Source organism: Dermochelys coriacea, chromosome 27 (assembly GCF_009764565.3).
Source record: "Dermochelys coriacea isolate rDerCor1 chromosome 27, rDerCor1.pri.v4, whole genome shotgun sequence".
In the NCBI taxonomy this organism is placed as follows: Eukaryota; Metazoa; Chordata; order Testudines; family Dermochelyidae; genus Dermochelys; species Dermochelys coriacea.
The window spans coordinates 15,275,928-15,288,828 of record NC_050094.1 but is presented as its reverse complement, the minus strand read 5'-3'; the positions used below and the strand labels follow the sequence as shown (position 1 = coordinate 15,288,828).

Genomic DNA, 12,901 nt, shown 5'->3' with positions numbered 1-12,901 from the left:
TCTGGAACTACTCCATATGAAGCCAGTCAGGAGTCTGGAGAAGCCTCCTCTCCCCAGGGCAAGAAGCTCACACAACTTTGACCTTCCTGGGGCTGACCTTGGAGCATTCAGCATCCCCGTCCACAGTCCACACCGTGCGCTTCCCACAGCAAGTCCGCCCAGGCGGGGTCCTGGGGAAGCCAGAGGGTCCTGCCCCCCAACTCCGCAGACAGACGCGACTCTCAGCCAGCCAGTAAAACAGAAGGTTTATTAGACGACAGGAACATGGTTTAACACAGAGCTTGTAGGTGCAGAGAACAGGACCACTCAGCCGGGTCCATTTTGGGGGCAGTGAGCCAGACAACCCCGTCTGCACTTCACTCCATGTCCCCAGTCAGCCCCAAACTGAAACTCTCTCCAGCCCCCCCTCCTCTGGGCTTTGTCCCTTTCCTGGGCCAGGAGGTCACCGGATTCCTTTGTTCTCCAAACCTTTAGCTCTCAGTTGCCAGGAAACAGGGTGTCCTGTGTCCAGACCCCTGCACACACCTGCCCTCTAGGGCTCTGCAACGATCATACACCCTTATCCCACCACCTAGATACTTAAGAACTGCATAGGGGAAACTGAGGCACCCCCACACTATTCAGAGGAAGCATTAAGAATAGTCCCGCTTTGTCACAAGGGGAAACTGAGGCACCCACACAGTATTCAGAGAAAACATTAAGAACATTCCCACTTCATCACACCAGCACCCACCCCAACCACTAGACCCCACTCCCCTCCCCGAGCCAGGGATAGAACCCAGGAGTCCTGGCTTCCAGCACCACCCCTTCCCCCGCAACCACTAGACACTCTCTCTCCCTTTCCAGTTGGTACCCAGGACTGCGCGAGAAGAAGCCTGTTGTCTGCTGAGCACAGGTGGTGCCGCTGGGAGGGGCCAGTCTGGCTTTGGCTTTGGCTCAGCCTTCCTGGTCTTGCGGAGCATGAGAGCAACCACAAGAGGGGTCAGGCAGGCAGGCATGGCAGCCATGGCTAGGACAGGCCCCAGAGGTGGCTGGCTGGGCCGGGAGCTGGCAGGCACGGTGCAGTTGGTGAAATATTCCATGTGGATCTGCAGGAAGAAGGAGTCAAGAGCGGGGCTGGGCCAGGGGCAGGACAGAGCCTCGGCCATCAGCACCGTGCAGTTGGAGAGGTCGCTGTAAATCCTGGAGAAGGAGAGGAAGAGATATGAGGCTGAGCCTGGCTGGGTCTGTGGGGTTTGGGGCTTCAGGGCTCAGCAGCAGCCAGCGAGGTGGCCAAAACAAGCCCCAAGCCCCAAGTTCACCCGCGGGGTCCACATGCCCCTTAAACTGCATCCACTCAGCACCTGCAACGTAGCCACTGCTGGGAGCCGAGCAGCTACCAGCCCGCAGCCTGTGCTACAGGCAGCCGATGGTATGCTGCACCCCCACCCCACCACACACGAGGGATGCTACAGGCAGCCAATGGTGCGTTGCACACACCACCCTGCACACGGGATGCTGCAGGCAGCCGATGGTGCATCGCGCACACCACCCCGCACACGGGACGGTGCAGGCAGCCGATGGTGCATTGCACACACCACCCCACACCCAGGACGCCGCACACGCCAGGGGCACTGCATGATGTGCCCTGGTCTCAGCGTGCTGACAGCTGTGTGCAGGGAAACAGGACACACTGCAGCCCTGACTTGTTTGAAAATCCCCTTCCCCCACGGGATCATTACCGAGCCGGGGCCCTCGGGATCCCGGAGCCCATCTAAGAGCAAACCCCAGCGAGGCGATGCTCTGTTCTGGCACCTGCCTGTGCCCCAGCGCTGTGTGCACTCGGCTCCCAGCCCCAGAAGCAAGAATCTGTCTGGGGTGGATGGACGTCCAAACCTGCTGATTTGGTCCCACTGACACCGGCTCCACTCTGGCGTGGCCATGACTGTGGCGTGGAAGGTGGTCCAGCAGTATAGGGAGATCCACTCCAGGTAGGTGTCCCTGCAGTGGGCTGACCCGCCCTCCTCGGCAAAGGGGTCTAGGGGAAGAGATCTGCCTGTTAGTCACCCCGGAGGATCTGCGGCAGAGCTCTAGGTGGGGCAGAGGCCCTGGCACTGCCAGGCCGGTGTCTGCTCTACCCCAGCTCCTTACAAGGCACATAGGCTGGGGGCATGAAGGACCCCAACCAGCTCCGTCCTGTTTTTCCCTGCTCCTTCCACTAGCTCTGCCCTCTGCAGCGCAGCTCCCGTCCCCTCCCACAGCCCAGCGGAGTCCAGAGTGTGCCCCTCACCTCGGCCCGGCTGCATCAGAACCAGCTCAACCCAGCCTCGGGCTCCCCGGAGAGGCTGTTCTGAGAGCCCCAGCTAACACACGAGATCCCAGAGGCCTGGCCAGACACTCAGCTCCCACAACTGCGGGCAGGCTGGGCTGGCCTGGGTGGATCCAGAAAAGTGCTTTTGTCCCTTGCCTCCTAGCAGGGCCGGGGCCCAGACAATGAGCCTCAGCGTTAGCAGCCTGCTGGCTCGGTGCTGGGACAGCAGCTCATGGGTCTGGGGCCTGCCCCCAGGCTGAGCCAGTGCCCGTTAGGTCCGGGCACAATCGGCTGCTTTCTAGCGACAGCTGGTGTTGCTGGAAGCGGGGCTGGGAGCCCTGCAGGCTGGCCCAGTGTCCCTCTCTCTGCCCAGCCCTGGCACACCCCCCGCTCCTGCCTGGGTCTGGCCATGCTGGAGCGAAGCGCGTGCTATGGAAACCGAAGTGTGGTGTGCAGTGCCGCCATGCAGAGCCCCCCAGTCCTGTTGGGGGGACCGACACCTAGGCATGATGGGTGCAGGGGGGCATCACTCACCATCCTCCAGATACAGGTAATGACCTGCAAGAGCAAAGGGGAAGGATCAGCGCAGGCAGCGGAGGGAGGAAGCGAACCAGCGGGGCCTGGCCAGGGTGAATCTGTCCAGCTCCCATCTCAGCTGTGTGGGCACCATCAGCAGCGGTGGGCACCATCTCCCTCCACCTCGGCCCAGGCTGCTCTACCCGCTAGCCAAGACCTTGGGGAATCCTCCAGGAAGGGACCCCAGCACTGGGTGGGAGCTATGGGGAAACAGGTCACTGCTGGAGGGAGACCCCCACATGCCTGCAGTTCAGCATCCCTGACAGCGCCCACCTCAGGGGCTGGAGTGGGGGCACTAGGAGGGCAGGGGGGGAGGTGCCATTTGTGGCACAGGGTGGAGGAGGGAGCTCAGGATCAGGCCCCCAGAATTTCCCAGGGTCCCACCTTGGGAGGCCAATACAGGGGACTCTTACTTTCATCCTCGAGGTCTCCATACGTCAGCTCCCCGCACCCTGCAGCAGGAGAAGAGAGCGGTCACGGCAGAGCTGGGCTTGGCCCCCGCAGGCCATTCCACACCCAGCCCTGTCACCTGCTCAAGCTGAGATGAGTTCGCAGAGGAGGCTCCGGCTTTGGAGGGAGACGCAAAGGGGATGGGCTGGGGCTTCCCCCTGGGCCCTGGGGAGACCCCCCGTGGGGAGCAGGGCCCCTGCGCTCAGGCAGTGCACCCTCCGTGGCTGTAGCCAAGCTGTCTGCGGGAGCTGGGCTGCAACGTCGGGGGCGCTGGCGCCAACGGGCTGGTTCCCGAGCAGACAGATCCATTTTCCAGGCCGAGGAAGGGGAGCAGCAAATATCGGCTCCGAGGCACAGGGGCGGGGCAGAGCCGGGGCGCGGGTCTAGCAGGGTGGAGATGGAAGCAGAGGGTGGAAATGCCTAGGGACTGACCACGCCGCAGGAGGAGCTGGCGTGTCCCTCCCTTGCACACGCCCACTCATACCCCTGGGAGCCATTCCCATCCACCCCAAGGGCTTTGGATACAGGCCCCATGGCCCAGCACTGAGCCCAGCGCCAGCCCACCAGGACCCCCTCACACCGCACCCGGCGCAGCCCCAGTGGCTCTCGGTGCCTTGGCTTGGGACAGGCTTACTCAGCACTGCAGGACAGGCCCTGGCTGGGAGCAGGAAATGCTGATCAGCCCCCGGGGCCTCCGACTGGCCATAAATCTGCTCAGGGCTCCCGGGGAGGGGTCCCCATTGGGACAGCCCGGAAGAAAGGAACCCAAACCCACGGGAGATGCAAGAGCCAGGAGCGCCCTGCCGGGGTGGGCGGGGAATGGGCTGTACCCCTTCCCTAATGGTATCTAGCCCTCAGACAGGAGTCAGCCCGTTGCAGCTGACCCCCCCACCGACCAGCCCTTTGGGGCTCTAGGGACTGGACGCAAGGAGAGCGCTCGTGCCCCCCTGCTCCTCCCTCCCTGCTGGGACCTCCCAGCAGGGCACTGAGGGCGTCAGAGGAGCCGGGTGGGGGCTGTGTGTGCGGGAGGCAGCGATGGGCCGAGAGACGCACCCTTACGTGGACACGTCTGACTCCATAGTCTGTGCCAAGGGCCTGCCTACGGGAGACGCGCACATGGCCAGGTGCTGCGCGGAACCCCTGGGCCTGCACCAGGGACCCCCCTGGGCACCCGTCCCCTCCAGAGCAGCAGGGAGGGCTGGTGACCACACAGGGTGCTGGGGATGTGGCACGGCCCCCCGAGGGGCTGGTCTCTTCATGGTGGCGGGGCCAGCCTAGGGGACACTGCTCCCTTCAGTCCATCCCACTAGCAGAGCCACATCCCTTGAACCAGTAGGGCCAAGCAGTAGCAGCTGGTCACAAAGCAGCAGCACCTGCCCTGGGGAGGGAGAAGAGACAAATGCAGCAGCTGTAGGCAGGGCGGTTGGCCAGGGTCGGCCTCTCTGTGCCTTCCAAGGGGCTTCCCAGGCAACATGTCAGGCCTGGAGCCAGGCTCAGAATCCAATCTGCTGGGGATCAGACCACAAGGGGACCAGCGGGAGCTGCCAGGCCTGGGCTCTTTGGGAAATCTGGCCCCACAAGCAGGACCCGGGGAGGGGCAGCTGCCTTACCCCACTGCAGGAGAGGGATTAGCAGCCAGTAGCAGAGGTGTGGCCGGGGCTGGACGGGCATTCTCCCGACGTGCGGGGCCAGGGCGCAGACGTTCTCCAGGAGAGGGGCAGCAGGGCCCTTCCCCAGATATCCCCCAGCCACTTATCACCCCATCTAGCGCCTGGGCTACTGGCAGCAGCCCAGCCAATGGGAGGGAAGAGGGCAGGGAAAACATCCGCTCACCCAGGGCTGGATCTTCCAGCCTCCAAAGTCATCAGATAAGAGGTTGAGTGAGATCTCCAGGCTGCGGGTGACTGTACAGGGAGGGATGGGGCAGGGGTCTGGGGGGTTGGCAAGGGAGTGCTCCAGGGTCTGGGACTGGGGGACAGGCTGATGGCTCAGTGGTACCATGCATTTCTGCTCACCCGCTCCAATGTCTTCCTAGCTTTGCCTCTTCTTTGCTGGATGCATTTCGTTAGGAAAACAGCCCCTGCCCCTGGAGATCTGGGACACTGGCTGAGGGGAGCAGGGCAGCCAGGGCTAGGTCCTGGCTCTGGAGTAACCACACAGAGCAAAGACAATTGGGGGGTGAGAAACCCACACATGGAAAATCTCCCAGGACCAAATCTGTCTCCCACGGGAAGAGGCAGAGCTGGGCTGGCCCTACTGGGATTTCAGCTGTTCGTTATACATTTGCCACCGAGCAGGGAGAGGGCCAGCTCAGATCAGGGTGCCCGAGAAGACGGGGCAGGATTCCACCAGTGTCAGCAGCTGGGAGCGCCTCCCCTTCCCTGCTGGAGAAATTCCGGGCAGCACAAAGAAAAGCAACCAGTTCCAGCAGGTAAAGCTGGGACCATAAGCAGGGCCCCGATTCACTCCAGAAAGGAAGGAAAAGTCCAAACAAAACACACAGAGAAGGGTGACGACAAACCAGTACAGGGATCAGAGGGGGCACGTGGGGAGAGAGCAAGGAAACAAACCGAGGGGGCCAGACCCTTGGATGGAGTGAATTGGCTCAGGGCCACCCATGTCGCCAGAGGAACACAGCCACTCACAGCAGATGAGAATCCAGCCTTTTGATGCAGTCTGGGAGAAGGGAGTGCAGGGGATGTGCTGGAAGCCCATGTGGGAGCACCGGAAAGGGCTGGTCTCTCTCAGCGGCTCAGACCGCGGTGGCAGGGGAGGAAGGAACAGTCTAAGTGAAACATCAGGGAAAGTTTCTACCAGGGCAACTTGGGAGGGAAGTGACCCCCCTACCCCCAGGGAAGGCAGGCAACGTGCTGGCAGGGATATTGGCTGCTGTGTGGGGCGTTTCACGGCTGGGAGCAGATTAAGGGAGGAATGCAGCAAAGTCTAGTGTTTGGGGCTGGAGAGGGGGAGCAGGCTTCAAATTTCATTCCCAGCTCTGCCAGGGAATCATGGTGTCACCTTGGGGAAACTGAGGCCTCTCCACCAGCCCCATAGCGCTGAGGCAGGGTTCACTACTGAATGGTGGCTGAGTGCAAGGAGATCCTAGAAGGAAGGTGGGGTACAGGTGCAAAGCTGTACTCTATCAAAGTGAGGGGCACCAAGGAATCCACTTCCCCAGGCTCCACAGAGCCCCTCTGCCTCGGGTGAAGGGTGCATAAGAACATAAGAACGGCCATGCTGTGTCAGACCGAAGGTCCGTCTAGCCCAGTATCCTGTCTTCCGACCGTGGCCAATGCCAGGTGCCCCAGAGGGAATGAACAGAACAGGTAATCACCAAGTGATCCATCCCCTGTCGACCGTTCCCAGCTTCTGGCAAACAGAGGCTAGGGCCACCATCCCTGCCCAGCCTGGCTAGTAGCCATTGATGGACCGATCCTCCATGAACGTGTCTAGTTCTTGTTTGCATCTGAGCCAGGCTCTTATCCGAGCCAGTTTGCTGTGATTGGAATCTCAGCCCAGCGTGCTTGTGACCTTAAACCCAGCCCAGCAGCAGGGCAGGAGCGGCTCCAAGAGATAAGAGGCTTTCCCAGGCAGGGACCATGTTCCCTGATCGGAGCCACACACACACACCGCGCTTCCTGCACTGGCGCCACTTGTTGGGCCAAAGAGGGACCTTGGGGCCATTCTTGCAAAAGTTGGTTAATCCAAGCCCCAGCCCAGCCTCTGCTCAGCTCATGTGACAAAAGCCGTAGCCGGTCCCAGCTTGTCCCAGCCCCATCGCTTCTCCCTCTGTGCTCCCATTAATTGCAGAGGTGTGGGAGGCAGCCCTGCAATGCAGGAAAGCTGACGCTCTGAGCCTGCACCCCACACTGCACTGGACAGGGATCGCATAGCCCCATTCTTATCTTTGAGGTTCTAACCAACCATGCACCAAGCCCTGGAAAGCCCTGCAAACACAATGATGCTAATGATCTCTCCATTTCCCTCCAGCACCCCCATCGCCCACTCTCTGATCACTTGCACTGAGAACCTGTCTACACTTGGGAATTTACTAATGGAGCTATTCTGGAATAAGGGTGTCCACACGAGGGCTCAGTCCAGAATAGCTATTGTGATACATTTCCAAGCGCAACCAACCCCTGAGATACAGGAGGGTGGGGGACATTGGGCCTCCCTGCCCTTCACAAGATGTTTTGTCTCAGCCCAGGGTAGCACAAAGAGCTCCTCTCACACCACAGAATTCCCCAAAAGGCTCCACATGCAGGTTGGTGCTTCCTCAGCCAGACGATCCTGTCCAGAGGCCCCTGGCACCACTACCAAAGCCAGGGCCACCCTTGCAGGCTGCTGCAGTGCTGAGTTTTTGGTGGTCTTAGCTCAGATGATTTTGGGAGATGGGGGTGGTCTCTCACTGGGAGTCACAATCCCTTTGTTTCCCTTTCAGCAACTGTGTTTAGCTGCTTGTTCAGGCAGTGCCTGCTGTTTAATCTTGAGTCCGTTCCCATTTAGATGCCTGCTGCTGGCAGACTATGGAGCTAGGATCTGATTTATATGCAGAGCCTCTCACAGGAGGACCAGATGTGCAGATGGGTAAGAAGTCACTAGGCACCAGCCAGGCTGGGGGCCTCAGGAACAGCTAGAGCCTGTAGGTTTGGTTTGTGGGAGATGTGTGTGTGTGTGTGTGTGTGGCTCCAACCCCCTGCCCCTGTATGCTGCAGTTCTACACGCCAGCAAGGTTCTGAGATACACAAGAATCTTACTCCTGCCCCCACTGAAGTCAGAGGCAGAAGCTCCCATTGACTTTGGTGCAGACTGGGGAGCTGCGAGGGCATTACAGCATGGAGCAATGGCAGCATTAATAGTGCTGTGCCTAGTTCTTGCTCTCCGGGGCAGCATGAATGTGCTACGGGGCACGAACATTCCCCCTGCTCAGCCATATCAAACTGGTAATAAGAAAAACACGGCTCTGAAGCCAATAAAGATAAAGCAAAATATAAACAACGGGAGATTTTTGTTGGAGATACCGGAGCACAAATAATTCCTGTTTCCCTGGGAGAGCAACAAGAGCTGATGCTAATCAGCATTTGTTCTGCTGCTAACGCAGCCCCTGCCCACGGGCTGGAAACCCAACCCCAAAGCAAACAGGGTGTCCGTGTTTCTGCAATGAAAGGCAGGGGGTTATTACTCTGAGCGGGGGCCAGGCTTCTCCAGGATGAAACCCTCCTGTCTGCTTGCTCAGCACTGGCTGCTCAAGGTTTCCCAGTAGGATTCTCTTAATGGCAGATTACAAAACTTGAGACAGTTCCTGCCTTCCCCTGCGGGATCCAGGTGAGAAGGGCAGTTCTCGCTACCCCGCAACTGAATGGCTGACACCCCTCTCACCATGCCCAGTTCTCTCAGCTCCTAATTCAGGAGGAAATTCACCCCTGGGCACGGCCCAGCCTGAGGCCAACCCCCCCCCCCAGCTCCCTACCCCTGGGCAGGGCCAGCACAAGGCCTTGGTACCCCCCAGCCCCTCATCCCGGCCAAGGCCCAGCCTGAAGCCTAGGCATGACGTAAGTCCTGCTGCACCCCTATGGGTTAGGTTTTGGAAAAGCTTAGCATGTGTCAGGTGCATGTCGAGTGCTAAGCATGGGCCCCAGGGGTCTTGAAATACACAGATCAGTGCAGCACAGGGCAGGAGTGAGACTCAGTACAATATCCAGCTCCTGCCGGGCAGAGGCTGAAGTGAACAAGGATCAGAATGAGGAGTATGGAGGGGAGGGGTCGGCCGTCAGCTGCATTCCCAATAGCTGAGCTGTGATTCTGGCCTGACATGTGAAGGGCGGGGGTGGGGGTGGGGGTGAGCGAATGTGATGTGCGATTCCTTTTCCTGGCATAGTTATTACTGTGTGTGTCGGATGCTCCCAATACCCCATCTCCAGGCACAAGGGCAACATGCAGCATAGAAGCTTAGGAACAAAAACCTGTCAGGAAAAAATCCCTGACACAGCAGCCTGGCCAACCCTTCCGCCCCTCCCACACAAGCCAAAGGAAACAGATGGGCCCTTGACCATGCCCGAAAGATCAACAAACTCGGCTCTATCAGACCCCTGGAGGAAGTGCACTCCAGAGCCAAGCCTGGCAACCGCCAGAACAACCTGCATCCAATCCCCAGATGCTTGATTCTGGGGGCTGTTTGCTTGAATGTCCTGGCTGATCTGGCTCCTAATCCTCTCAGATAGCCAACACACAAGCCACATTGTGCTTTGTTGATGAAAGGCAGCACCGGGAAGCCAGGAACAAGTTGGTGTAATGTACCCTCTAATGCTACCAACCAGAAGGGTAGCACAAATGACAAAACAAGATGAGCTCCATGCTCCACAGGGGCCAGAGTGAACTCTAACAAAGGTGAATGTTGTCACTGGAGTAAATCCAAGTATTTGTTGTTACCCTAACATCATGAGACTGACTGTCTCTCACAGAGCTGGCAGCCAGGAAAGGCTTTAAATTCCCTCTTTGTCTCAACAAGAGCTTGCTCTACAGGAATTAAAAGCAAGAACAGAAAAACTCTGCGAATCTTTCACTTGTGAATCTTCCAGGCAGGTAGTTGTCAGGCCCATAGAAACTGCCCCGCAGATTGGAAATAATATACCAAAGTCACCCAACCCAGGGTTTCTAAAATCTAAACGTTATCTCCTACGGCTCCCATTAGTTCCAAAAACCCTGTCCTGGAAACCTGTCCTCTGCATGGTTTGAGGCTGCACATATCCTATTACAGCCCCAGTAACTAGCTTCAAAGCATGCTAAAGCTGCAAAATTATACGTGATCATGTCATTAAAGGCTGTAACAGAAATAACAAGGCACATAGGGCCTGAGGTAAGATTGCACAAGCTATCTTGAATTCTGGCATTTCCCAGTGTGTGAGTGCTTGGCTTTGCCAACATAACCTTCTGCTAACGTACTGTGTATGGTACTCTTTTACTCTAGCAACATCATCAGCGGACATAACCACATGAGCCACACCATCAAGGGCTCATTCACCTGCACATCTACTAATGTGATCTATGCCATCATGTGCCAGCAATGCCCCTCTGCCATGGATGTTGGCCAAACCGGACAATCTCTATGTAAAAGAATAAACAGATAGGAATGGTAACATACAAAAGCCAGTAGGAGAATACTTCAATCTCCCTGAAAACCTGAAAGGTTTTCCCGCCCCCTGCTGCTGGTGATGGCTTATCTTAAGTGATCACTCTCCTTACAGTGTGTATGATAAACCCATTGTTTCATGTTCTCTGTGTGTCTATATCAATCTCCCCACTGTTTTTTCCACCAAATGCATCTGATGAAGGGAGCTGTAGCTCACGAAAGCTTATGCTCTAATAAATTTGTTAGTCTCTAAGGTGCCACAAGTCCTCCTTTTCTTTTTGCGAATACAGACTAACACGACTGCTACTCTGAAACCTGTCAATCTCCCTGGACATTCAATTACAGATTTAAAAGTAGCCATCCTTCAACAAAAAAAACTTCAAAAACAGATTTCAAAGAGAAACTGCAGAGTTATAATTCATCTGCAAATTTAACACCATTAATTTAGGCTTGAATAGGGCCTGGGAGTGGCTGGCTCACTACAAAAGCAATTTTCCCTCTCTTGGTATTGATACCGCCTCATCAGTTACTGGGAGTGGATCACATCCACCCTGACTGAACTGGCCTTGTCAACAGGACTTTGGAGCAGAGCCTGGAGCTGGAACGCAGAGCAGATCTGGAGCAGTGGAGCTGCAGGTTTTCGCCTGGAGCTGGAGCGGAGCCAGAGCACACCTCCAAAGCCCTGCTTGTCAACACTGTTTCTCCACTTGTAAGGTGCATCTGATGAAGTGAGCTGTAGCTCACGAAAGCTTATGCTCAAATAAATTTGTTAGTCTCTAAGGTGCCACAAGTCCTCCTTTTCTTTTTGCCACTTGTAAGGTAAATCCCTTCTCTTCATGTGCCAGTATATTTATGCCTGCATCTGTAATTTTCACTCCATGCATCTGAAGAAGTGGGTTTTTCACCCATGAAAGCTTATGCCCAAATAAATCTGTTAAGTCTTTAAGGTGCCACCGGGCTCCTGGTTGTTTTTGTGGATACAGGCTAATATGGCTACCCCCTGATACTTGGTACTATTTGTATGTAATTAAAAAAAAAAAAAAGAGAAAAACAGAAATTTCATCATGTGGAACCTAACTGACCCCACATGGGTCATCGGCAAGGTTGGGACTTTGAGATGGGTTAGAGCAGGGAGGCAGGACTCCTGGGTTCTCTCCCCCAGTGGGGAAGGGGGGTGCTGGGAACTAGGACTCCTGGGTTCTCCCCCCAGTGAGGGGGGGGGGTTGGGAGCTGGGAGCTAGGACTCCTGGGTTCTCTCCCCCAGTGAGGGGGGGGTTGGGAGCTGGGAGCTAGGACTCCTGGGTTCTCCCCCCAGTGGGGGAGGGGGAGTGCTGGGAGCTAGGACTCCTGGGTTCTCCCCCCAGTGGGGGGGGGGGTTGGGAGCTGGGAACTAGGACTCCTGGGTTCTCCCCCCAGTGAGGGGGGGTTGGGAGCTAGGACTCCTGGGTTCTCTCCCCCAGTGGGGGAGGGGGGTGCTGGGAGCTAGGACTCCTGGGTTCTCCCCCCAGTGGGGGGGGTTGGGAGCTGGGAACTAGGACTCCTGGGTTCTCCCCCCAGTGAGGGGGGTTGGGAGCTAGGACTCCTGGGTTCTCTCCCCCAGTGGGGGAGGGGGGTGCTGGGAGCTAGGACTCCTGGGTTCTCCCCCCAGTGGGGGAGGGGGAGTGCTGGGAGCTAGGACTCCTGGGTTCTCCCCCCAGTGAGGGGGGGGGGTTGGGAGCTGGGAGCTAGGACTCCTGGGTTCTCTCCCCCAGTGAGGGGGGGGTTGGGAGCTGGGAGCTAGGACTCCTGGGTTCTCCCCCCAGTGGGGGAGGGGGAGTGCTGGGAGCTAGGACTCCTGGGTTCTCCCCCCAGTGGGGGGGGGGTTGGGAGCTGGGAACTAGGACTCCTGGGTTCTCCCCCCAGTGAGGGGGGGTTGGGAGCTAGGACTCCTGGGTTCTCTCCCCCAGTGGGGGAGGGGGTGCTGGGAGCTAGGACTCCTGGGTTCTCCCCCCAGTGGGGGGGGTTGGGAGCTGGGAACTAGGACTCCTGGGTTCTCCCCCCAGTGAGGGGGGTTGGGAGCTAGGACTCCTGGGTTCTCTCCCCCAGTGGGGGAGGGGGGTGCTGGGAGCTAGGACTCCTGGGTTCTCCCCCCAGTGGGGGAGGGGGAGTGCTGGGAGCTAGGACTCCTGGGTTCTCCCCCCAGTGGGGGGGGTTGGGAGCTGGGAACTAGGACTCCTGGGTTCTCCCCCCAGTGAGGGGGGTTGGGAGCTAGGACTCCTGGGTTCTCTCCCCCAGTGGGGGAGGGGGGTGCTGGGAGCTAGGACTCCTGGATTCTCCCCCCAGTGGGGGAGGGGGAGTGCTGGGAGCTAGGATTCCTGGGTTCTCCCCCCAGTGAGGGGGGGTTGGGAGCTGGGAACTAGGACTCCTGGGTTCTCCCCCCAGTGAGGGGGGGGTTGGGAGCTAGGACTCCTGGGTTC

At 58.1% G+C, this 12,901-nt stretch overlaps 1 protein-coding gene across 1 annotated transcript; it reads right to left on the bottom strand.

Moving 5' to 3' along the window:
* Positions 1–232: 232 nt before the first annotated feature.
* On the bottom strand, positions 233–5,048 carry LOC119848856 (receptor activity-modifying protein 1-like). The gene is made up of 5 exons (XM_043503411.1): positions 4,927–5,048; positions 3,280–3,318; positions 2,825–2,848; positions 1,876–2,017; positions 233–1,182 (listed from the first exon to the last, which is right to left on the bottom strand). The coding sequence occupies exons 1-5, from the start codon at positions 4,985–4,987 to the stop codon at positions 822–824; spliced, it is 627 nt and encodes a 208-aa protein (XP_043359346.1). The 5' UTR covers positions 4,988–5,048; the 3' UTR covers positions 233–821.
* Between the last annotated feature and the right edge of the window lie 7,853 nt (positions 5,049–12,901).

Bases quoted from the DNA above. Each gene is read 5' to 3' on its own strand.
- LOC119848856 (XM_043503411.1), bottom strand. From the start codon at position 4,987: ATGCCCGTCCAGCCCCGGCCACACCTCTGCTACTGGCTGCTAATCCCT. The intron at 3,319-4,926 runs GTAAGGCAGCTG...CTCCTGCTGCAG, and splicing joins AATCCCTCTCCTGCAGTGGG to GGTGCGGGGAGCTGACGTAT. The intron at 2,849-3,279 runs GTAAGAGTCCCC...TTGCTCTTGCAG, and splicing joins TGGAGACCTCGAGGATGAAA to GTCATTACCTGTATCTGGAG.